This window comes from Haliotis rubra, unplaced genomic scaffold (assembly GCF_003918875.1).
Source record: "Haliotis rubra isolate DU_JTF1 unplaced genomic scaffold, ASM391887v1 Scf664, whole genome shotgun sequence".
Taxonomy (NCBI): domain Eukaryota; kingdom Metazoa; phylum Mollusca; class Gastropoda; order Lepetellida; family Haliotidae; genus Haliotis; species Haliotis rubra.
In genome coordinates this window covers 71,611-98,891 of record NW_025767373.1, presented here as the reverse complement: position 1 = coordinate 98,891, position 27,281 = coordinate 71,611, and the positions used below count along the sequence as shown (strand labels likewise).

The 27,281-nt window shown below is 40.0% G+C and overlaps 1 protein-coding gene across 3 annotated transcripts in view; it reads right to left on the bottom strand.

Annotated features, from left to right (window-relative positions):
* Positions 1-26,704, bottom strand: part of LOC124257521 (phospholipid-transporting ATPase ABCA3-like) — a 41,258-nt gene extending 14,554 nt beyond the window's left edge. The window contains exons 1-8 of one of the 3 annotated variants that reach the window (XM_046691616.1): positions 26,542-26,704; positions 26,021-26,394; positions 13,073-13,303; positions 12,337-12,593; positions 10,489-10,726; positions 9,435-9,608; positions 5,864-6,045; positions 4,266-4,283 (exon numbers count right to left, since the gene is read on the bottom strand). In XM_046691616.1, coding sequence (XP_046547572.1) covers positions 4,266-4,283; positions 5,864-6,045; positions 9,435-9,608; positions 10,489-10,726; positions 12,337-12,593; positions 13,073-13,303; positions 26,021-26,330 — 1,410 coding nt within the window. In that variant the 5' untranslated portion in view covers positions 26,331-26,394; positions 26,542-26,704. The remainder of the gene's footprint in view (positions 1-4,265; positions 4,284-5,863; positions 6,046-9,434; positions 9,609-10,488; positions 10,727-12,336; positions 12,594-13,072; positions 13,304-26,020; positions 26,395-26,541) is intronic. The other 2 variants (XM_046691617.1, XM_046691618.1) reach the window with 2 other exon arrangements.
* Between the last annotated feature and the right edge of the window lie 577 nt (positions 26,705-27,281).

Sequence of the window (27,281 nt, the reverse complement as noted above, 5' to 3'; positions counted from 1 at the left end):
CATATGCGGTAAAAACTGACTCGTTGTTCAAGACCATTTCACACATATTATCATGTAAAAATAATTACTGAGTCAGAAAGAAAGTTGATTTAAGCAGAGTCAGTGAGGAACTAAGCGACGCTTGTTGCAGCACAACCCTCAGAACCCAGATTCGAACTCGGGTTTTGACCTTGGCATGAGAGCACTTTAACAACACGTCTACGTCCGGTACTTCTTGATGGCAGGGAATAATGTTATTATGTTATTATAATGTTATTAACGCATATCCCAAGTGCACATATACAACACAAACAATCAACAACAAACGATAATAATATACAGATTTAACGCGTAAACATATCGGTGACTGACGTTTTTCGCAGATACCGTTACCCTTCCACTGCCTAATAATTCAGCTTTGGTTGTAGACGTCCCAGGGAGCTGAGAATGAAATTCTGTGCAAACCGGGGCATTATTGTAGAGCTTTAAGGTGTGGATTTGTCACATTACAATTATACATATCTAGTGTGACGTGCTGTGTGGGGCCTGTCATTGTCCTGTTGAAACAACTCCCTCTGGCGATCAATGATTGGAAGGAGGTGTGGGCGTAGGATTTCGTCACAGTACCGTTGAGCTGTCAGGTTGCGCTGGATCATCACCAAATCACTTCTCCTACGGCAGGTGATCGCTACCCACATCATAACACTGTCCCGGCCGAATCTGTCATTGTTGTCGAAGCACAGGGCCAAAATAAGGTCTCCTGGCAAGTAAACCAGCCTCTCTCAACCTGTTCCTGACGGTCTGTGCAGAAAGCCTCCTCAATCCGGGTATTTGTCGAGCGGTACTGGTCGCCGTAGCTATTCGATATGACGCAGGTGAAGTACCCGGATGTAGCGATCCTGCGCCGCAGTGGTCGCTCGAGGTCTCCCACTACGAGGGGCATCTGCTACCGAATTCTGCCGGCGAAATCTCTCCCATCGCCGTGAAATGGTGCTTTGGTGAACATTCATGCGTCGGACAACTGCACGTTGAGACTGGCCAGCTTTAAGCAAACCAATGGCGATATGACGGTTGGCTTCACTTAGACGTGGCATTTTGCGTTCGTCAACAATATTCCAAATACAGTGAATAATCGACAGACAGCGATCAACCTTTTATACCCATCATTGAGACTATCTGATCCCCTACTTTCACGTGCATTGCATGTGAATTGTGTATTCTGTGACACTACACGCCGAAATTGAAAATCATTCTGTTAAATACGGGTATTTTACGGATGGTGCGTTTTGTTGTGATGTTTCATAACATAAACACCAAAGGACTCATAAACAGAGCAAAACCATTTGTAAAATGAATCACGTTTTAATTCAATGCTACATGAAATTGCTATTTTCATGATGCATTTCTTTTTTGGGAGAGTATTTTATTTACATCACGAACATTCGGCACCAGACAGTATGCAAATCAAAGCGGACGTAAGCCCATAGGGCAATCGATGACCTCATTGCTTGTGAATGAATGCTTGAGTGTGTATGGTTTTACGACTCTTTTACCAATATTTCACAATATCAAGACGGGAGAACCCGAATTGACCTTCACACATTGTACTAATGTGGGTAAAGATGTTTGAGATACAGATACATGCAGATCGTCCGAGTCGAAGTGTAATGGCGGCAGCGGAATTAACCGAATGAATCCGAACGATCTGTTTAAACACTCGCTCGTAAAATCTCTGTACCTGTGTCAGGTATCGCGAGGCCTCTGTCAGCGACATTCACTCACCGTGACCAGAAAACCGGTTCCGAAATGGTTTCATTGTGTTCAGTAAGTGAGTGAGTATGGGTTTACGCCGCTTTTAGAAATAATTCATCAATATTACGTCGGGGGACACCGGAAATGGACTTAACACATTCACTGAAGAATAGAAACCGGGCTCTTGATGTGACGAGCGAACGTTATACCCACAAGGCTACCCCACTGTACCTTGAATAGGAGAAGTGTATGGTGCTGACAAACCTAAAAACACCTGCGATCATAGGTTCCTATCGCGCCAAAGGGACGCAACTCTACACAGCAAATTGAGACGACCACACCAACGGTCAACAAGACTAAAATTGAATAACACAAACTTCATTCCAAACTTGATCATATTGAGGAAGTAGAGAGGGAGGCAAACCCACTAGGATCAGAATAACATTCGAGTAATTCTTAATTATAAAATTCACCTTGCCCCGATGAAGAAGATACGTAACTTCGCAAAACCCGAATGTTATTCTGTGAAACTACACACGGTAAGAGAGATGTATACATGGTATGCAAGGCACTGAAGGCAGCTACAAGGTTATGATTCACTCACGTAAAGCGTCCCATGATCGTAATAATAATTATCACATGCACGACCATGTGGCGAGAACACATTAACCACTTGTTTGCAAACATACCTCAATGGACATCTCAGTTACTTTTAGAAGAGGTGAGGTGAGGTGAAATTGGGTTTAACGTCGTGCTTGAGAATATTTCGCTCATATGACGACGTGCATGCGTGTGTATGTGTATGTGCGGCTGCTTGTACTAGCCCAGACTTAACTGGTTTTATAGTGCTAGCCCACTGAGATACCATGCCGCAGTGAAACATGAATACCCCACTCAGACACATTATACTGACTCCGAGCCGACCAGTCCTTGTTGTACCCATTAATGCCGAGCGCCAGGCAGGGACCAACAAGTACCATATTTTAACGTCTTTTGGTATGACGCGGTCGGGGATCGAACCCGCGACCTTCCGCTCTTCGGGCGGACACTTTTAGAAGAGGAAATGTTAGTTAATGTAGACAACCAATAGGAGTGCAGTATTAGATCTGGTGAAGGGTAACAACATATTAGTTATAAATATAAATGACGTCAAATTTCACCTTCAATATTCGATTATATCCGTATTTGATGCTGTTGTTCATGCACCACAAGACAAACTAACAATTGGTAACCATAGTTACATGGACAAAAACCAACAACAATATGACATTATAATGTAAATGTAATGTGAACTAAATTTATAAATCCTCTCCCACCCTACACAATAACCTCAAAGATTTAAAGAATATTTTGAAACCTGCGATTTAGGCCCTAAGAATGTTTGAACTTAAGACAACACAATCAAACCACTGTTTCACGTGCGACGAAAATATTCAACTGAAAACAGCCGTTGTGTAAATCCATATTCAACATCTGGAAATTCAATGGGATATGATAGGTAGTTGTTTTGACCACTTGATCGTAGTAACGTAGTAATTGACATCAGTTCTGAAAACCATCTGTGATAATTATTATCCACATATTTATCCCATATGGTTACGGACCTACCCATATCATTTGTGTTATTGTGCCATCATATGTTATGTTTGGCCTCAAATCCAGCAATAGGTGTTTTGTTGGGATTTTTTTTATCAAATAATTAGTTTTTTTCTGACTTTTTGTAGTGTTTGTCCTTCTATAACGGATAAGCATATTTCAAATGCAGCGCAGCATTGCTCCCAGGGAGCTGAGAAAGAAATTCACGCATACACTGAAATATATACTGTAACATTAGTTTAGTAACAATGTTTGGATTTCGCGCTGTATAAAATATGCATGATATTATCATTTGTCATTAACTTTATATTTAGGTTTGACCTCAAAGTAAATTAGAAAGTGTTTTGAAACACAGACACATTTGTATTCCACAAAAATAACGTATTAATGTATATATGAAATAATCATCGTAATCATGGATTATTCGTCCCAAAAATACTTCTTGTTCTTAATTCCTAAGCGTGGGTGGAAGGCTTCCAGCAGCATATTACGAGGGACAGATAAAAGTAGCATGCGAGTTGCAGAAGATGTCATTTTCATAAAAAAGATTCCTTGATATTGCAATGTTACGATACTGGACAGCAATGTAACTATTTATGTGTAAATTAGCTGATCAACATTAAGCAATGCTCAGAGGAAACTACTCAAAATAATTCATTAATATTCATGCTATTGTGGGAACAAGTATTTCTTTAAAGGGAAAAATAAATAGAACCTTTGATGAATATCTTATTTCTTCCCCTGTAATACTAAATGATATATCATTGCATCTAGACTTGATGTGGTGTCTTTAGAATTATATGAGTCATTAAGTTAAATAACGTATGTTAGGATAAACTGTGTAATATTATTTTGAAGTGCTATTGTTACATAACAACTAAATGCAAGCAACCACACACACAGAAGAAACCAACAAAGTCAAATAAAATATATATTACATTTTTCGATCGCCAAATCTAGAAAAAAATGTAAAAGCAAAACTACAAATTAAAACGAATCGTTCAACATCCTCACTGCATGTACATCGCATGACAGTGATAAATGTGAATGAAACATATAGCATGTACTTAGCAAGTACATTGCATGGTAGTGCAAAACGTGAGTGAAATAAACACGTGACAAAAACAGAGATTTGACACTCGTGATATACAACAATTACTATAAACAGCATGTCACGTGAATTGTGATATATAACATTTCACTGACAGACTACAAACAATATAGTAGGTCACGCGAATGTAACCTTTGAGTTGAAGGAGGTCACTGGACTAGACATTCTTTGACAGTGTGATAAGTCCTATATCAGGACGGAGAACGAGGAGTGTACGATCTTTATCAGTGTTGCCAGTATGCCAGTGGTAGGTATGTTTAGGTACAGGTGACAAGGTGTGATCAGTGTTATGAAAGCTGCTAGCTACCCTTGTATAACACTGAGATAAGGTTTCTTCTGGCAGACACGTTTATTATAACCACATGAGTAGGAAGACTCATGTTTAAGATGTTGTATAATCTGTGTCACGCGTGCAATGAATGAGATATAGGTCATATTTAAGAGATGCGTAACAATAATAACAATAATTGAACAATAATTGAAACCAGCCATGTTTTTCGCGAACTTTGGCATCAGCGCTGATTTCGAGAGTTCTATTCCGAATGCTTATCACGTTTTGCCTTTTACGCTTATAGAATATGTTTTGACAGATATTTTTTAGAAAAGTAAATGTTATGTAAATCGGGAGTAGAACGTTTCGAGTGACAGTGGAACCTCGTTGTTCTGGAATATAGCATCCCAGGTAAAGTTCATATTAACCCATTTTTGATTAATGAAGTGTGGATATTGTGTAACTGTAGCCCTGGTCCATATCGTATCAGCTGTTCTCTCATACTCACTAATACAGTGCAACTCCACATATAGAGAATATACAAAACTCTACATAGAGAATACATGTACATAATACACAATTCGTGTGGACTGACATTGTTTGAGAATATTGTCGTATACGGAAGTCTGAACAGCCGGAGAAACGAAAATATACACGTTTGAATGTGACAATTAAAAAAAACCCAAACAATTATTCGATAATGTAATTGATATGATTATCTAAGGCCATATTACATACAGTACATCAATGGGTATCTCACAACAGAGGGCGTGCACATGGCTTCTCATAAAACCGGTGACCAGTAATTTCACACACACAGCAATAAAAAGAGTGGACATATACTTCGTTTATACCGGCAGTATTCATGTAAGTTTCAGCTTTACTGTTTTAGATACACATATGCCTTGATTATAGGGAAATAAATTAAACATGTCATTTTCAGATATATAATTCACTGAAGTGAAACATCGAATATGAAATATCGATTTTTAATGCGGCTGGACAGGTGAATACAATATGTAACCTAGGTGACGACACAAACATTCGCTCATGCTATCGACCACTGGTGTGTCTGTCCCAGACGCTGGTATACAGACTCGAACATTGCGTAAAACAACACACGGACAATTTCAGTAATGAACCGGTTCACTTACGGTGAAAGGAAAGTACCACGGTTTGGGCACGCCGAACTCGCCTGGCCGGACATTGTCCACGTACCACGTGATGACCAGATGGATGGCGGTGTCGCCTAGCAACATGATCATTGCGTCCAGGAGAGAGTAGTTGTCGTCAACAATTGCTGGGCTGGAGAAGTTGTTCCACTGTGCCCCCGCACCTGAAACAAATGCGACGTATGTCTGTCAGGGATGAGGTTGTTTAATTCTCTATGGGGAAAATCCATGTTGATTAGCATACATAAGTGTGGGGTAACTGGGTACCACGATGCTTTAGGGAATCAGGATATGTTTAACAGATCCTGTTGAGGAAAGTTATGGAATGTATAGAGATGTCCTGGGATCTTTGGTCAGCAGTAACGAGAACTATAATCTGGTTTTAATGAGAGTGATGTGCAGAACAGTTGAGGTGAAACTGTCTACTGAGTCACAGTTATGTGGCTATGTAATGGTGACGTAATAGAAACTTTAGATCGTGGGTTCGAACCCGATTCTCGTGGGGATTTTCTACCATAGCACACACACGCAAGCGGATACACGCGCTCCCTCCCTCACTCACTCGCTCCTCTTCCAAAATTGTCAATTTTTTGTCAGATCATTATGACATTGTTTAACCTATTAAGTAACTCGCTCGTCACTGAACTGTACATATAAACTGAGGTTCAAAAGAAAGTACACACCTGATTCTTTGGTAAAATATTTTCTTAAAAACAGCATTGATATTTAAAAAGTGTTTTGACTCTGCCTTGTCACCAACATTCTTTAAGTGTTTCCAAAACACCACAGATATGTACCCAATTACAACATTGCTAGCAAAATATTTAGTCTTTTTTTTGAATAGTCTCAAAACACTAGGTGTGTACTTTCTTAAGTACGTCAGTATATTATTACCCTAGTGAATATAAATGCATGCATCAGGGTTCGAAATACCCCATATATTAGTGTGCCATGGCACGGTCAATATTGAAATGGCACGGATAAAATATGTTCTCGGTGCCCTTTTGACACGCCTAATGTTTTAGAGACAAAACTCATATTTAGTCATTTAATCCCCAAAACAATTATTTTTTTCCAAATTGAATAATACCATACATATTTGAATGCTCGTAAACCCATTTCTTTATTTAACAATAAATTTCAAATGATCATCATCATTGTCATTTATTCTAAAAACGTGGGCGTACTCGATTTCTTAAAGGCACACCTAAAATATTTGTCTGGTGCCCTAAGGCACACTTAGAATAAAATGTATTTCTATCTCTGATGCATACTCGGTAAGGCTGTTTTCTATCTATCCTGTATATTAATTGTGTTGCTGATAGGTCTCATACTTCTGATGCTGCTAACGGCCTGAGTGTAAATTAAAATATAGGCTCAAACAAAACAATTGCTGTATCAGGTACCTGTTCCATCATTATACAGAGGTATGTCTTGACATTGATTCGACCTAACAGTGTCCAGGGTGCCGTTCCACTAACCGATCTTATCTAAGATCAATCTTAGCAAGTTACGCCAATTTTACAATCGTCTTAGCTAAAAGTTACAGCCGTTCCACTAACCGATCTTAGGCCGATCGTAGCCGGTCCCGATCTTACGATCCGACCCAAGCTTAGATCGAGACTCTTTCGTGCGACAGATAGAGGAATGCGAGGAACTAGTTATCTCCCTTTGCATAGTCTAGCAAATGATGGAAGTAGTTTACGAACCAACTGAGTGAGTGAGTGAGTTTAGATTTACGCCGCACTCAGCAATAGTCCCGCTATATGGCGGCGGTCTGTAAATAATCTAGCTAAGATGCATAGCGTTCACTAACATGAGCGTTCATGTCAGTGAACGCTATGTATCTTATCTATAAATAATCGAGTCTGGACCAGACAATACAGTGATCAACAGCATGAGCATCGATCTGCGCATTTGGGAACCGATGACATGTGTCAACCAAGTCAGCGAGCCTGACCACCCGATCCCGTAAGTTCAATATTCTAACCCGGTCCTTCAAGGGTAGTTTTCCAACCAAGTGTAAACGTGGAGAAAAAACATAGAGCAAAATATTAGGGTAGTTAGCACCTTGGCTTCAGGTGCAAGTGTGTGTGAACGCTGGGTATCAGGCATAATATAATAATAATAAATGCATATTTATAGTGCGCCTATTCCACATCCTGGGGCATGCCCAAAGCGTTATGTACAGATAATTTACACGAGAGTATTTACAGCCGAGACTGAGAACAGGTTTTAAGTCTGAACTTCAAAAATGTCAATTGTGTCAGAGCTTTTAATATGTGCCTGAACCTCGTCAATCAGAATAAACAAGCCGTGAGGAGGCTATATATATAACGTATGGAGAATCTGTCAGTGGTCACCCTGGGAGCCGTTCCACTAACCGATCTTAGCCCTATGCCATTCGTAAACCCCTAAAATCCCAATCTTAGCGTGACGTTACGATCGGCATACCGTTCCACTAACCAATCTTACCTAAGTCAATCGTAAAGTTAAGATTCAAAGTCTAAGTTGCTCATGACCAACTTAGGATAGCTAAAATCAATCGTAGAGAAACCAAAATGGTGGCTTTCCTATTCTATGTGAAAAATAAGTGCGAGCATTTCATCGTGAGCGTCCCCTAAAGTCCCCCATGAAATGAATTTGTATATTTCTGTGATGTAAACAAACACTGCACTGAAGCCTTACAAATGTCAGGACAGTCTGACCACTGTCGTCATGGGAACACAACCGAGCGAGTCGGTGTAACACATTTGTACAACAATATTGCAAAGTCATGGTTAAGAATAGGGACAGCCGTGAAGTGAACAATGTTCTGAAGCAAAAAGATACAAATATGCTTAATTTCACTGCGCATATTTGGTGGGGGATTCTAAAGGCAAGCCGCGTGTGATTCAAGATTAAATTACATTTGTGACGTCATTCCATTGTCTGCTCGCTCCATTACTTTTCAGGAATGGAGCGATGTGTACCAGCTTCAAATTAAAGACTTCATTTTGTCATTTTGACATATAAATTTGATAACAGAAATATTCCCAATACTTTGAATGTAATTTAAGTAGTGTAATATCCTCGTAACTTTCCATTCCTTAAAAACAATGTGCCTCTCGCACGAAAGAGTCTCGATCTAAGCTTGGATCGGATCGTAAGATCGGGACCGGCTACGATCGGCCTAAGATCGGTTAGTGGAACGGGTGTAACGTTTAGCTAAGACGATTGTAAAATTGGCGTAACTTGCTAAGATTGATCTGAGTTAAGATCGGTTAGTGGAACGGCACCCAGGACTCCAGGACTACTCACCAGTGGGGCACGTCGTCATATGAGCGAAACATTCTCAAGCACGACGTTAAACCCAATTTCACCTCACCTCACTTTACCTTTGGGAGGTAGGGTAGTCTAATGGTTAAAGCGTTCCCTCGTCACCTGAAGACTCGGGTTCGATTCCCCTGTCAAGGATACAATGTGTGGAGTCTGTTGTCCCCCGCCGTGATATTGCTGGAATACTGCCAAAAGCGACGTAAAACTACACTCACTCACTCATTCACTCACTCACCAGTCCCTTCGTACAAGGAGATGACATTCGCCCCGTAGGCCATGGCCATATTCAGGAGGATGGAGACGCCCAGCTTCTCGGGGCGAGACATAGTTTCGTAGCGAGATTGGAGGAAGAAGTAGGGGAAGTAGGTGAAGAAGAAGAGGATCCCTGCAATAGCTGCACCCACGTTGGCTGAAATCATATGCCTATGTTTTAGGACTGCATAGGATTACCGGTATATCGCAATGTGCATTTCAGACGATACGCGTTGCAATACTTATCTGCGAACCGGTACATTAAGTGAAGAACACATGGAGTTTTTGTGAATACCTTTATAGTTTAAATTAAAATCTACACAGATTCATTTCAATGTTTTCCTTCGTTATTCAATGACAAAAATAGAAAATAGAATCCCTAACTAGGCAACCCAATTTTGAGATTGCTGTTATCAGAACCATAACATGTATGTTTAGGGACTTATAATGTAGAAAAACAGATTGACATGCACAATTAGTTTCACTCACTGTCAAACACTTAAGATCCCTATATATCGCAATACGGATACCTGAATCGCAATAATTGCAATACAATATATTTGCCAATACACAGCCCTAGCATGCATTACACGAATATTTTTCAAATAACTATGTGTTTTATTCACTCGTTGTGTTACTGAATGTGTATGTTGTTCTAAGCCGCACACAGCTTATTTCAATGTTCCATTAAAAATGCGAATGATGAGAGATGCCTCCCTCATTAAATCAGTTACCAAGGCTGCAACGGACTTTTACTGTACAAAACATGTTGATTAAATTCAGTATTTAAGTGAGGCAATCGCATAGTTGTCAAAAACACGTGTAAAATGTAACCGAGGAAATTGTTGATACCAGTTAAGTACATATTGACTACATAAACCTCGATTGAATAAATATTTTTGGAAAATGATTTCATTTAAAAAGTATTCTGTATAAGTCTTTCTGCTATGTTCATGCCTCGTATAATAGATTGCTTATGTAGTCTATTGTTTAATATAACGTGGTATTGTTTTATATGAGTTATGTCCCCTTCTTACCTTTCTGTGCGAACACACTGATCATAAAACAGAATGAAACGACACACACGCCGTAGCACAGGAGAAACACGAAGAGCAGAGAGGGGTCACTTTCGGCTAAGACCGGACCGTTCGCGCTGATGCTAATGCCGCATAGCAGTGTGTAGACCGCCATCACCAGCACGATGTAGATGAAGACCGTCAGAAACCAAGACATCCAATGTGCAGCGGCACTCAAGCCCATCAACTTCATGGACTCCTAATGACAAGACAAGGCGTGTTTGTTTCTGAGAGTGTGAAGACTTTATCGTTTTGTTTGTTGAAAGATATACTCAACAAGGTTACTGCCGTTGATGACGATCTCAAATTAATCGAATCTGGACCTTGCCAACAGGGTAGTAGGTTACGCAACTAATCGAGTCCTCGTCACATTGAAAAACACCTATTTCTCACCTTTATCATCTCGCATTCAGTGTGCTGTGACGGGTGGAATTATTGGGCCCTGCTGAACAAAATGTTCTTCTTGCTAAGACCAGGATACAGGGACCCGTTTCACAAAGCTATAGTAGCGCTAAGACCTCCTATACTGTAACATGGACTTACGACAGTCGTAGTGCTACGATAGCTTTCTGAATTGGGGCCCAGTTAGAAATCGTTACTTTCGTGGGATCGCTAGGATCGTTTTGATGAACTGACCTACTAAATACACTAAACGCCAAAAGAAACGTTACCCTTCTACCTTTATGAATTACTGAAAAACTATCAAAGATATGTGAGAAGGTATTAGTTTACAAGATAGCTTAACAATACACCTTTATGCAAATCACGAAAACAATTCTCAAAAGCATTCATATTTAGGTGAAATGCATCTTTTTGAGAAGAGTTAAATTGTCCTATATTCGTCCATGCCGAAATAAAACCAATAACAGTGATTTAAAGTCCAAAGGAACGGTTGAAATAAAATTCTCTTTTGGAACAAAGTTAAACCATTTAAAGGCACCATTTTCAACTATTTACACAAGAAACAACTGTTGTAGAGTGTGTAAAATTGTAAAATAATCATTGCTATGATTTCAGTCTTTTAAAACATTTTCTGCTAATTTGCATTTGTGAAAACAAGTAAAACGTGTCTTTGATATTGTGAAAAAATGTTTAGGAACATCTAAAATTATCTTTGTTTACATTTTTGCTTGCAAAGTAACATTTTTCCATTTTTTGTTTACACATAGCAATATCAACTGCCAAAACGCAGCAATATTCAAGCATTATTTGCATCTATTTCACATGTAGAATGATTCTGTAAGGTATGAAGAGAGCCTAGAATACATGATATGATACACAAGTACGAGAAAGATGCCCCGATTAACTGCTGAAGAGAGAGAGAAAGAGCCACTGGGATGGTGCAGATGGGGTGGACATACAATGCTGTTGCCAACGCCCTTGGATGCCACCGTAGCACGGTTATAAGACTTATTCAGAGCTTCAGACAGACTGGGGTCTCCATAGACAGACCAAGAAGTTGGACGTCCACGCATCACAAAGCCAGCTGAATATAGGTACCTCCGTCATTAAGGAAGGAGGGTAACGTTTCTTTTGGCGTTAAGTGTATATATACCTTAACTTAATCTCACAACTGTCGTAACATTAAGGCCGTTTTGTAGACAATTTGTTAGTACCAGCTATGTGGCGCCAAGTCTGCACCAGACAATCTAGTGATCAGCATCGATACGATGACGTGTCAACCAAGTCAGCGAGCATGACCACCTGATCCCGTCAGTCGCCTCTTACGACAAGCATGGATTGCTGAAGACCAATTCTAAACCGGATTTTCATGGGTCCGTGTCACTTAAAACAATCTGAAAATCCTACCTTCAGCTTTCTCTCCTTTTCGTAGACAATGCCTTTGGTCGTTTGAATTGTACAGAGGATGAAACTGAGGAGGAGGAATAGCGGGAACTGGTTCTGCAAGACTTGGATCATGGGGTCCACGATGTACGGCGGATAGGGCATGCGCATCAGGCGAATGTCAAGGCCATCAATGGTGCTGGAGGCGGAAGAATTATGCGTTTTGATGATGGCCGCATCCACGAGACGCTGCACCCACAGAAAACCGGACCCTTTGTAATCTGTAAGCATACATGCGAGTCTATACCTATCACTTCATAGCCAAATTCACAATTCTGTTTGCTAATAAATAATAGCAAATCCCTAATATGGACAACACTACCTCAAATTAAGATAGATCATCTTTTCGGGGGATTGTCAGAAATTAAGCTTAAGAACGAGGTCCAGAATATGGTTAAAGCGTTCGCTCGTCACGCCAAAGACCCGGGTACAATGTCCGAAACCCATTTCTGGTGTCCTCCTCCTTGCTAAATGCGGCGTAAAACTATACTCTTGGATCTCTCAAAAATATTTTTCTGTGATTTTTTATGACTGCAACCTATTTTTCTGACAGCATCCCAAACCGTCAAAAGTTCGGCACAGACTCGATCCCCTGTACTATTTCTTGTGTGAAACGTCGATCATCACTGGTTTGTCTAGAATGTCTGCAGGATCCCCAAACTATATTGCGGCGTAAAATAACACACATATCACCACTAACCTGGAGTAGAGTCACCTCGGGGAGAGTTGGTCTGGAAAAATGGGAAGGTCTGTCGCGTCCGCCATCTGTCGTCCTCTGACAGTATCCGGGGTCGAACAGCGTACGTCAACTTTTGGGGTAGAGCAGTGTCGTCAATGGCAACGTTGAACTGCACTGCGCATGTGAGGTTTTTGGAGTTGAAGGAAAAATAATCCAACATGGTTTCCTCGGTTGGAAATCCCATCATTTCGACTGAGAAAATAAAGGCATCATCATCATCATCATCATCATCAACAACAACAACATCCGTAAACAAAAAACAAGCTGATAACAAATCTAAACTAATCTACTTAATATAATTTAGTGCTTTAGTATATGGTATACTTGGTCCAGTTACGGATTTGGATATTCTTGGATAAATCAAGATGTTGATTGTGTGGAAGACTTCTTGTTGAAATTCAAGTTTAAATGTATTAATATTGATCACCTATTGTACTTTGAACATCTTCAAAAGTATCCAAGTTTAACAATATACAGATTTGTAAAATGTTTTAATAGGTTCGAAGACTATTTATCACTAGTTACTATTAAGCCATACAGAATTGCCCTTTCACAGCTTAGATCCTCAGCACATGATCTTATGATTTCTGAAGGTAGAAAACTTCACATTCCAAGAAGTGAAAGGTTATGTCCTTTGTGTATAATACCTTGTTTAGAGAACGAGTATCACTTTTGCCTTATTTGTCCTTTCTACCAAGGTCTTAGAGAAAATATATTACCAAAATGCTACAATAATCACCCATGTGAAGCAACATTTATTCAACTTGTGACATCTACAGATGCAAGTATTGTCACTTGTTTAGCCAAGTCTGTTTTCCTTGCTTTCAAGAAGCCCAGGAAGTTCCTCCAGTGTCGTGACAATGTATAAATGTATCAATGTGTACCACCATGACGCTACCTCTGTTTTTGCGATGTGAATTGATGATGTAATTGTATACTGGGCCTGTGGCTTATTTACCGAATAAACATACTACTTGGTTTACTATATACACTTTGTATAATATTACATATATTTGTTCACTTTCTAAATTTCAAATAATGCATCTGATGTCTTGTTCAAATATAATATATCATTTATACCTAATTGGAAACTGATCGCCTCCGTGGTGTAGTGGTCAGAGCGTCCGCCCGGAAATCGGAAGGTCGCGGGTTCGACCCTCGGCCTCGTCATACCGAAAGACGTTAAAATATGGTTCTTGTTGGTCCCTGCCTGGCACTCGGCATTAATGGGTACAACAAGGACTGGTCGGCTCGGAGTTAGTATAATGTGTCTGAGTGGGGAATTCATGCTTAACTGCGGCCTGGTATCTCAGTGGGCTAGCACTATAAAACCAGCTTCAGTCTGGGCTAGTACAAGCATCCACACACACACACACACACACACACACACACACACACGCATAGGAGAAATATGGGTTGTTACTACAACAGTAAATCAATCAACTGATTGTTACAAAGTGAAAATGAATTTGTTGGTATCATTTTTTCACTATACTCAAGTAGCGCGCAAGGCATAAGACCGTATTTGTATTTTTTTCTTCAAGAATTTAATCTGATAAAAATTCCACTGAACTGTTCATGTCGTGTATGATAAATTCATTCTTGCCGTAGATACGCTTACGATTTACTTACCGTTGTGATTTGGACCCCTCCCCACATAGATGAGGTTTTATTTGAATGGAAGAACAAGCACAGTCTATCAACTGAGGGGGCATTTCTCTGTTTTCCTGTTTTAAATTAACATAAGTAAACCTACATATATCACGGGTATAAGATATTGCTCTGTCAGAAAATACATCTCAACATTAAACACTGATTTAAGCTGCCCATAGGACTTGCTATAGAAACATTTCTGCAGCAGCAAGCCAGTCTTGTCAAAATGGGTACGTTTGTGTGAAGCCCATTTCTGGTGTCCCCCGCCGTGATGTTGCTGGAATATTGCTAAAAGCGGCGTAAAACCAAACTCAGTCAGTCTTGTCAAAAACTGTCGTAAACATCTGCTTAGATACTATTATTATTTTTTTTCCATAACACATATCCACACCATCTCATGTTCAGAGTGAAACAAAATATTCCCTAATGGGTGTTATTAAAGTTACAGATAGCCCTACGAGCCATTACCACCACGAATGGGCACTGTGTTGACTGTGCCTGACACCGAAAGCAGCCTGACAACTCCGGGTGTGGTATTTCTTCATGGCCCACTAATATCTAAAGTCACGGATGAGCACGGTTTGCGTAAAACTCATTCTGATAGTTTGTTTCAGCCTAGAGCAGCACACGGCTGATACAATGCCAGTCCGACGTTGAATCAGAGTGAGTGAGTTTAGTTTTACGCCGCACTCAGCGTTAGTGTAGCCATATGGAAGTGGTCTGTAAATAATCGCATCTGGACAAGACGTTCCAGTGATCTATGCAATTGAGATACGATGACATGTGTCAACCAAGTCAGCAAGCCTGACTACCCGATCCCGTTAGTCTCCTCTTTCGACAAGCATAGCTTTGTTACTGAAGATCAATTCTAACCCGGATCTTCACGGGTCTCAGATTGAATGTTTTATACTGGCATGTTACATTTACCTTGAATATCCGTCTTATGGGTAGGAGATCTACTTAGATGAGGTTGGTACCCAAATGGTAATGCGTCCCGATTTTTTCTCGTTTTGAATCTATAGAGATCTAAGAGTGAGTGAGTTAAGATTTCTAGTCACATCGGCAGTATTTCAGCCATATTGTGACTAAAACAGTTACACATTCATGACATATAAACCCAGAATATAAACACATGTTGACGAACTACATTATAACAACCAGAAAATCACAGACACAGATGTAAAAATTAGCATGTAAATAAAAAAACATACACAATACAACATATAAGCTACAGATCATCAGCAACTGAAGGTAGATCACCATACTAAGAACCATGGGGTGTTACGTTATGTATGCTTCCTGCAAGGACCCCAGCTAGATTTACACCATCACCTCCGCCGCTGGCGATTGTGCTATGCATTAATTTGCAAAAGATTAAGACTGACTGCCTGAGTTTGGTTTTACGCCGCTTTTAGCAATATTCCAGCAACATCACGGCGGGGGACACCAGAAATGTGCATCACACATTATACCCATGTGGGGATTCGAACCCGGGTCTTCGGCGTGACGAGCCAACGCTTTAACCATTAGGCTACCCCACCGCCCCCGTTTATTGAAAGACAAACAAACAGTTATTACATGATAACTGACCTGGTTAAAAAGATCCTTCATTGTTTTTACACTGCAATATTGATCAAATGTAAAGCAAACATCAATACAGTCAAGCAGGACATGCTTGGCCGTGATTATTTCATCACAAGGGATACAGAATGGAGGAGCCCCACCTTTCAGCGGGTACTAGTATTCATGAGTATATCTAGAATGACCAGTACGGCATCGTCGCATAATAACTCCTTCAAATCTGGACAGACAACCCAAGTAGGTATAACCAATAGTTGGTTTAATTTTTTGTAATATATATATACCCACTTGTGTGTCCCAAGTCGTTTGCATTATATCGCGGATGATCTAATGATCGGTTTGTAATCAGTATAATGAAGTAGAACTGGTGTCCAATATTTGTTGAGTGCTGCGTTACATAATGTAATAATTTCAATTAAAAGTAGATGTTTAGAAGACATGTTTTGATAGCCTGAAGACACAAGAGAGAATCTGAAAATATGACGAACAGTGTATATCTAGATTAGTTATTTATATATTCAAGAGCCCTTAGTATGGCATTAGCCTCTGCTGTAAAAATGGAGTGAGTGAGTGAGTTTAGTTTTACGCCGCTTTTAGCAGTATTCCAGCAATATCACGGCGGGGTCACCAAAAATGGGCTTCACACATAGTACCCATGTGGGGAATCGAACCCGGGTTTTCGGCGTGACGAGCGAACGCTTTAACCACTAGGCTACCCCACCGCTCCTGTAAAAATGGAGGCGCCATCCGATAATCTTGAAGATATTGCTCTGGATCCAATGACAGTTTCACTAGCAACTGTGTCACCATCCTTGGATCCATGTGTAAGATAGATGTGAAACTGTTATAAGTGTTTACTAATTCATTATACTGTTGTTGGTAAATAAGTTGGTTTGTTTCAGACTTCAGTTTAGCTAATGTTAGGTGCACCCTTGGCCCTACTAACTGCAATGGTGGATTAGAGAAAAGCTGAGTTTGGGCTATATTTTCGAGATAGATTTAAGCTGCAGAAACAGCAGATTGTATTCGTATTCCAAGTGGTGGAATAAGTGATGAGATCTGAGAACCCGGTCTAACACATCTGCTGGAGAACTGGTTTCCTCGGAACCACCCACCTTTCTGACCATTCTACTCAAGCCGAAATAGATATTTACATAATGTAATGCACAATAAAATAGCCTTGCTATTCATCGGTATAAGCAAAAGTATTTTATCGTGTTTTAACGGTCATACACACACACACACACGCACGCACGCACACACGCACGCGCTCACCGCACTCAGCAATAATCCAGCTATTGATTAACAGATATTAAGGTAGAGGCGATGCATCACGTCCAGGTTGTCATTATCTATTGTTTTCTATGGTGTTATGTAATTGTCCACGAAACAGGAACCCCAGTAGCCCTAATAACAGCATATGACAACGTTCAGCCTCCTAATTAGCTGCACACAGACTCCATCATGAGTATTCTTGAGCAATCTCGGCAGGTTCAGGTTGTCATGGTAACTGGTAAATATGAGTATCTGGATGTGTGTTAATTACCATAATTAATGAAGAAATATGGGTATACATGAAGGTTTCACAACTGCATGCAGTGAAATAAAGACCAGTCCTAATTCGCATCTTCACGGGAGGTCACCAAAGGAAGGATTTACCGTTATATTACAAAGGTGATTTACTGAAGCTACGTCACAGTATTATAAAATATTAGTCCTTAAAGGATTGCGCCGCTTCAGAAGAATGACTGATATGTAATTATTTCTTGTATTGACAAAGGTGTAAGCTTTGGGTTTACTCTTATTAATCTGTGTTCATTACAGTCATTTGTATTCCGATGCGTGTGAACAGCGAATCATCTTCAGATGATATTTCAGTGTTAATTTGGGACATGTAGAATACATGTCGAGTGTTGTTTAGACAAGGATTGTGTGCAGGGTTGTGTTTGATTATCTCATCAGGCATGGGTCATATCCAAGGCTATGGGGAGATTAGAGATGCACAACCCGACAGCCCGAGTTCTGAGGCGGAAAGCCTATAGCGGTATCGAAGTTAACATATAAGATCCGGGTGATAACTGGTCTTCAGCAACCCATGCTTGTCGGAAGAGGCGACAAACGGGATCAGGTGGTCAGGCTCGCTGACTTGGTTAACATGTCATCGCATCCCAGTTGCGTAGATCGATGCTCAAGCTATTGATCCCTGGATTGTCTGGTCCAGACTCGATTATTTACAGCTAGAATATTGCTGAGTGCGTTAAATATTGCGTTAAACAACACAAAAACAAACCTAAACGTGAACACATGATACTGTCTTGGATATTTGACGTCTGTATAGGTAGTGTCTTGTCTTCAACCACTGGATACGTATAAATAAAAGTAAACATGCAAAACGTACCCCGGAACCTCCATTACAAATAATACAGTATTTATCTTTCACGGGATATCACGCCCATATATGACGACATGGCTAAATTGTTGACTCGAGTATATCACCGATACAATGTGTCGGTGACTCAGATGATAAATTTGGCCATAAACGCCACGTGATACATCGTCATAACCAGTCCTTGGACACGTAACTAAATGTCCTCTCAGCCATCGGATCGTGTTAATCTCAAAAGTCCTTTAGGTACATGTGGCGTATTAATTACTAAACGGAATAATCCGAATTGTACCGAGACAATGAGATCATTAAATGGAACCGAAATGAGTCACTGCCGAGACCAAGTACTCATGTACTCTGTTTACCAATGATCTTGCATTCAGTTATCACATGTGACGTTTTGTGGCAGTTTAGTGGACATTACTGCTGACATTTGTAACCCCCCTCCCCCCAACCCCTGACACTCGAAGATATACCGTATTATTTGTTTGTTGTTTAAAGCGACAATCCAGTTATATGGCCTGATGCCTTATTAGACAAGATGAGGGACCGAAACCATCATTATTGGAACGGCTGGGGTGGCTATTGGGAATTAAATGGACACTTGCATCTGTAAAACTAGACACATTCATCTTACAGTACCAGTGGGACTTAGTATGTATGATACATTATCTTGCACAAAAGTATTTTAATGACTTTGTCGACAGCGTGAAACATTTTTTTTTTTACTTATTACCTTGGAATGCTGATTTGTTTTTTAAATGCCAAGGTCTCCTGTCTTCCACTCAAGTCCCAGAAAGAAAGGATTACACCGTCCTCTTAAAGTAAAATTCATTTAATACCTTCTATGTATTTAAACAATTTTTCATCATGGCTGAGAATGTCCTTATATTTGCTCTCGAATGTCTGTGTTCATTACTTTCACATAGGCGGTGTGGTTTGTGCCGCTTGATACATACTGTTTGCCAAAACATTGAATTTGCGAATAGATTACGAATATTTATGTCGCAATACATTATTGCGAAAATAACGTCACTAGATTGAGTCCACTTGAAACACTGCTCCTCGCGAAAACCGTGACGGTGTCCTTCCTTTTTGCCCTTGAACCCCACACAGGAAGTAGAGGGTTACCTGTCAGGTAACGGCACGAGGATACAAAACGTATGCACCCGTTAATACAGCAGAACTGTTTTTGGAAGATACGTTAATCTACCCGGCTGGTAACACCAACAAATCACCCGTGACAGGAGACTAAAGGCTGATACTAGCAAAGGTAATAAATATGTCATTTATACGCCATGTTATAAGGTGTATGTACACAATAGACGATTCAGTAAAGATTGATTTCTTCGTAAGAACACGTTTACCACCTTTCTCAAACAAGTTCAAAAGACTGTATTTAAATTAACACTATTTGTATTCAAATATTCCTGCTACTAAATTTAGGCGGAGGTTGTGGAATTAAGTAACGTAAACATAACAAAATCCGATCCATATTCAAAGAAATCTGCTATGAATGAGGTGTCGGTGTACAATCTCAACCCTATCATAGACCTTTTGAATATAGTGATAAAAATGACACCAGGTGCTTGACATACATGAGTGTATCGTGTCACAAACACTTGCAAGGCAAGTCAACATTCCCTCGAAAGACATGGGAACGTTTGGTACAAAGTAGGGAATAGTGACATCATTTTGGGCAATGATTCATCAAATAAGGTATTGTCCTGTTACAGGGGCCTTGAAAGGTCCGTGTTATTCTTCGGGATACAAAAAACATCCACTCAGGGGTGAGTGAGTGGCTTCTGTTTACCGCCTACGGTAATCAGTCCTGACGGAGTTGCTCACACTATCTATCACTGGGATGCTCACGATATTGACCACTGTCGATCGATCACTGGATGACATGGTTCAGTGAGTGAGTTTAGTTTTACGCCGCACTCAGCAATATTCCAGCTATATGGCGGTGGTCTGTAAATAATTGAGTCTGGATCAGACAATCCGGTGATCAACAGTATGAGCATCGACCTGCGCAATTGGGAACCGATGACATGGTCCAGATTCGATTATTGACAGAAAGCCGTCATAAAGCTTCTTCAGTGTTAAGTACGTTGGTTAACAACATGCAAACATACTAAGCGTTGGCCTAAGGCCATTTTTAACTGAGTTCACTGACAAGTGAATTACGACGGGACACGATGTTCGAGGAAAACACAGAGTAAAAGAGCTCTTGGTGGTTAATTAGTGAATCCCTCGAGTACAGGCATGATGCTACCTAGCTAATACATGTATACTCTCCCAAAAAAGAAACGCATCTTGAAAATAGCAATTTCATGAAGCAATGAATTAAAACGTGATTCATTTTACAAAAGGTTTTGCTCTGTTTATGTGTCTTATGGTGTTTATGTTTTGAAACATCACAACAAAACGCACCATCCGTAAAATACCCGTATTTAACAGCATGATTTTCAATTTCGGCGTGTAGTGTCACAGAATACACAATTCACATGCAATACACGTGAAAGTTGGGGATCAGATGGTCTCAATGATGGGTATAAAAGGTTGATCGCTGTCTGTCGATTATTCACTGTATATGGAATATTGTTGACGAAAGCAAAATGCCACGTCTAAGTGAAGCCAACCGTCATATCGCCATTGGTTTGCTAGAAGCTGGCCAGTCTCAACGTGCAGTTGCCACCACACGTCTCCATGTGACACTCAAACTGACTTTCCTCGAGTTGGTGCCAAAGACGGATAAGTCTGCAGCTGCATTCCCAGTGTGCAATTTCGCTATATTTCATTGACTCATAAACATAAAATACAGTTGAAATTCCTATATGCGTTTCTTTTGTGGGAGAGTATATTATAAAAGGGAATGAATTTAGGATTCAATCAACGACTACCGACTGTTGACGCAGCCAAGGGATGAAACTCCACAGCTAATTGCGGCGCCTTCAACCACTATACATTTCTACAGTTGGTGCAGTATGCTGCTACCAATGCAACTTTTCAGGAGACGGGTCAATAAGCTTAGTTAACCACAGGTATTTGGGAAATATTGTCTTATCAGGGTTGGTCAACGTTTGTCACTGCCTGACAATATTTATGGATTGATTGTCGGATATCTTTACAACACCCATAAAGTTGTGGGGCACATTTTGTCACGTGAATCTGTTTCTGTGTACCGTCGTAATACACAATGTAGTACCTTGCACAATACCCTAAAAATGGTCACATACTACTTTGGCAAACATTTGTTGGTTAATTTTATCCATTGACATATGCATTCGTTTGTTTTGCTCGTTATTGATGACAATAGACAAAAAAATATGGTCAGAAAAATCTTCTTCACATTCAGTTAGAATTAAAATGCACATATATTGTGATATGGACACCTGAACGTAATATTTGTAAATCGGTTCTTTATGAGTAACAAAAAAGATACATCAGTAAATCAAGAAATGACATTTTGCCACATCAGTATTCCACCAATATGAAGACTGGAGCAGACAATCAAGTGATTGATATTGTGAACAACAAAGCACGACGGCGATTTACGATAAGCCGCAATCTACCAAGTCACCCACACTGACCATCCGATCCATTGTGTCACCACTCACAAGCAGGGTAGCTCGGGAACCTATTCTAACTCGGGATACACACGTGATCATACCCTTTCAAAGAAAAACATATGAAAAATGTATTTACAAGGTAAAAAGCGCATATGTCTGAAATATATTGATACATTCACAATGCCCCTCGAGGCTACACCCACAATGCCACGACGTTCTAAGAATAATGTCAGTGTGTATTTCATTAGAGAGCAAGCAGAGAGGCCATAAACTATTTCCCTAAGAATATAGGTTGGCCATTATCCCAACACGTCCTTTTACCATATCACGTTAAGTAACGGGCATTCCATTGTCAGTGCTGGACCTCAAGACTACTGTTCATTATCTTAGTGTCGACATCACTTCCTCCTGATAGTTTCCGCTGTCGTCGTGTTCGTTCCGTTTCCTTGTTAGATTCAAATATATCCTGCCCATTACCGACACACAAAACTATACATTCTGACGTCATATAACAACTGAACAGTCCTATTATTTGACATGGATCCCGTCTTTGGAGTTTATGATTCAGTGGAGAGCACTTAGGTTTTATAGGGTTTGTAAATGAACGAGTCAACAGGGCTCCAGACACTCTTGGCAAAAGACCATATCATAAAGTCTGGAGGGACATAATCCATAATTAAAATGCCAGCGAACCTTATTCAAATGGCCACACCAATAGCCAAAATGAACACATGAAAAGTGTAAAGTTTGGCTTGGTCGTTGCTTAACATCGCACTCAGCAAGATTCAAGCTATAGACGGCGGTCTGTCAATATTCGAGTCTGGACCAGACAATCCAGTGATCAACAGCATAAGCATCGATCTGCACAATTGAGATACGATGACATGTGTCAACCAAGTCGGCGAGCTTGACCACCCGTTCCCGTTAGTCGCCTCTTACGACAAGCATGGGTTACTGAAGACCAATTCTAACCCGGATCTCCATGCATGGTCATAAGTATAAAGTATAAACAGTGTTTCTTTTAATTTGTACACTTGGTATTTCAATTCTGGAATTTTCAGTCCGTCTGAATTGCTATACGTCACCATGACAGTTAAACTGTAATCAGACCACTGATCATGAAACTCTGCCCCGAAGTGTAGGCAATATATGCTTATTTATGGTTACTCTTAAACATATTTGTTGTGAAAACATATAATGCATTTAGAATATACACGTGACATTTTAAGTTATTAATTTGTGTTTGTGGCTCGGTATTTGCCATTTTCGTTGTGGCTGTCACTTGGATGTATTGGCCATTTTTCACCTTTAGTGGCCAATCTGTACATGGTCTTTCTGACGTATGGCAGAACAGCCTTAACCTGTTAATGAGACTACACAAGGCTGGCTGGGTGTATTGTGATCACTCCGGTAACGGTGATATATGACTTCCTGGGTGGTAAAAGGGTAATAAACGTGAACATGAGACGACAAAACCGGGCAGGCGGACATGGCGTGTTGTCCAGACGAACAGAACACAGATAACCCGATACACATGTTTATTTCTGCTTTTGTGTTTTACCAAACGACAGAGGATATGAGTACATTCTTGTCGCGAGACATCATTTCTTGTTATATTGAGCGATCTGAGTTTTGAGTGAAAATGGTAACTGTCGGTTTGACAAGAAAACGCAGATGCCTTTCACTATGCTTGTCATGGTCTGTCTCTGAAAACCTCTGTGAGGCAGAATGAATGTTGGTGCGTGGGTTATCAATGCTATTTGTTTTCACATAAATACAATATTTAATCACTAAACACAAAACAAATAGACTTTTCCACAAATGTAATTCTGAACCCTCGACTGACAGTCATCACACCACATCATCGTGGGGAAATAAACGACAGTAACTACTTCACTGGCTATGAATGCCATATTCCTGACAAAGATAGATATGTTTGCAGTAGACAAGAATTCGTGTTTATTCACATATACTATGAAGGAATTGGTGATAAAATATTCTTGTTATCTGCAAATTAAATAAATCATATTTTTCTATGTTGAGTAAAACGCCACATTGTGGAGAAACTACTTTCAATTTACCTAGGTGGCACAATGGTTTCCAGACAAACATTAACAATACGAAATGAGAGGATATTCTTAGAAAAATGTCAGATATCCTCTCTGCCTTATCAAACTGAATAGAATCCAAACATAATCCAGCAGTCGACAATGATCATTCACTTATTCAGGATTTCCAAACCTATTTCAGGGTAATGAAAATGAATTACTGTTAAAAAACAATACTTGCACTTTGCCACTGGCATATCTACATAACAATTACACGCAAAATGTAAAAAGCATTTTCAGATTTCTTCTTAATAGTGTGCTCCTACCTGGTACTGGCGATTATTTTTGTTTTTTAATTCAGTAACGAAACTGAAAGAATTCTTCAGGCGTTCATTACAATAAAATGTATACAAACCTTTTAGATATTTTCAGTAATTGATACTGTATCACTTATTCTAAACTTGGAAAGAATCACAATGTTTGTGTAATCTTGCACTATATATCGTCTATGCATTACATAACAGGGAGGTGCGATGGGGTAGTCTAGTGGTTAAAGCGTTCGCTGGTCACGCCGAAGACCGGGTTCGATTCCCCAAATGGGCACAGTGTGTGAAGGTCATTTCTGGTGTCCCCCAACCCCGTGATATTGCTGGAATATTGCTAAAAGCGGCGTAAAACCATACTCACTCACTCACATAACCAGGAACCTATATTTGTGTGGTGATTTTACACACGAGCTACAATCTATAAGAAGATTATGGAGGAAAGTTACATGGTATAACTGGTGTTTCAGTCCGTCGATCTGCGTTACTTATATCTCTTGGCTTTCATACTGAAACGTTTTTTTTCTCTCTTTTGTTCTGACAACAATAAGACTCACACTGTCACGACACGCGTTATTTACGGGTAGCATGCATGTTGGTTTGATTTTCACTTCCTCCTTACTGAATGTTGATTTAAATGTTTATGTCCTCCTCAAGAGGAAACTCAATTGTATGTGAAAGGAGAGTAGTAGCCCACACGGAATTTCTGATTGTTTCTCTTTGACATACAACACACCTGTGTACAACACAACCAAACATTACAGGTATATATTTTTTACCACTGAAGACCATTTAAAGTATCACTTTAACTTTTACGAGGGGCACAACACTACATCATTAGGCGTGTACATTTCGATTAAAATATTATACGCCAATTCTGCACATGGTGTCGTGGGCTTGTTAGGCCACATAAAAGTAATTTCTCGTTTCGCATTACCATGTCACCAAACTGTATACATTTGAATAATCACTGTGATCTTCATATGCCGTTGTCTTACGGCCTGAAAGCAATAAAGTTCTGTTCTGTTCTGTCGTGGGCTTGTTAGGCCAAATAAAAGTAATTTATCGCTTCGCATTACCGCCCGACCCGAAATCATTTTTAATTTTTTGCACTGGTAAATGTACGTTTATAAAGCCGGACGACTTCTCAGCTTCCGGCATTCCAAGTTTTCGACTAAGATTGTAGAGATATTCAGAAAAAAATAATCTTAAAAAATAAAAATAAAATCCGCCCTACCTACCAATTTTTTTTAATAAGGGATGAGAAACCAGAAATGTATTTCACGTGGCCTTATAAAGAGCATGACAAACGATCACTGAAAACAACACATATCAAATTCGCTTACCTGCTATAGACTGGTTCATAGTCAGCTGTACGTCATCCATTAAAGCGTTGATGACTGTAGAGTTAGGTGTAAACAACACCAATCTCCCAGTGTTCTGTCCCACGAACCGAGTTCCATTGGAATCCACACTAAAATCGGAATAAACGGTTGGAGCGTCTATGGGGTCGGTTTCAATCAGGAACCTCACAACAAGAAGCAGGACAGCGAACAATAGGGGGAGAATTATTTCAAAAACCGTCACACACACTTTCCGTTTCTGCAGCAACCAGTTTTTCCACATTAATAAGCCGAGTTGTTTGAAGAACCCCATTCCGTCCGCCTGGCTCCACCCGGATTCCAATGCTTAGAGCAATGCCCGCCCTTGGAATATCAATCTGAAAGTATTAAAGAAATAAACTGACTTATCTCATACCAGAATAACATCGGTGTGTTCCATGTATAGCATGAAAATACAACACCGTCGACTCTGGAGTCGGTTCACACTGTCATGTGTTCAAAGTTCAAGATGAATGCTGACTTACTTGTAATATCGGTCGTACCTGGTATTGAGCAAATCGGTTTAAGTTTAGTATGAGGACCCGTCTTGTACAAGAGGTATGGAGAGTTAGCGTGTTCCCGTCTCCCTGTACCCTACGAGACGACTATAGGTGTGCGGGTGTCATGTGAGCGCAGGACATACTCCTTTATCAGCTGTGACGTCATGTATCGTGATTGCAGGTAGACTTGCTTATTGTCTTGTCATTGGTTGTTTCATAACCGAACTGGTTATATATCTGTGCGGTATGTGTGTGTAAAAACCGCATAGATTACTATAATTAGCAACGCAAATCAATATCACAACAAAAGGTTCATCAAGCTTCACCCGACAGAGTGTGTGCACGCTATGGTCGACATGTTTGGTAGTGTGTGGGGTGAGGTGGGGGTCGGCGCGTGTAATCCATAAGCTGTTAATGTGGCTTGCAAGTGAATTACGAGATAAGAAACTTATGATAAAGCCCCGTTGCTATTCAGTCAGTGCACATGCACCAAGTTAATGAAAGATCAATAGGAAACTTATAAACTACGACTTACTGGTTTCACGGTTTTACAGAGCTAGATTACTCAGATACCACCCATAGTTACACATGGATAGCCTACTTAGACACGCATCACTAACTCCGAGACAAAATTCTTTATTGATAATACCGATGAGGCCATAGTTCTATAGCACAGAATCTGGGTTGTGTTGCATATTAATTAATTTTTACATTTCTAAAATTCA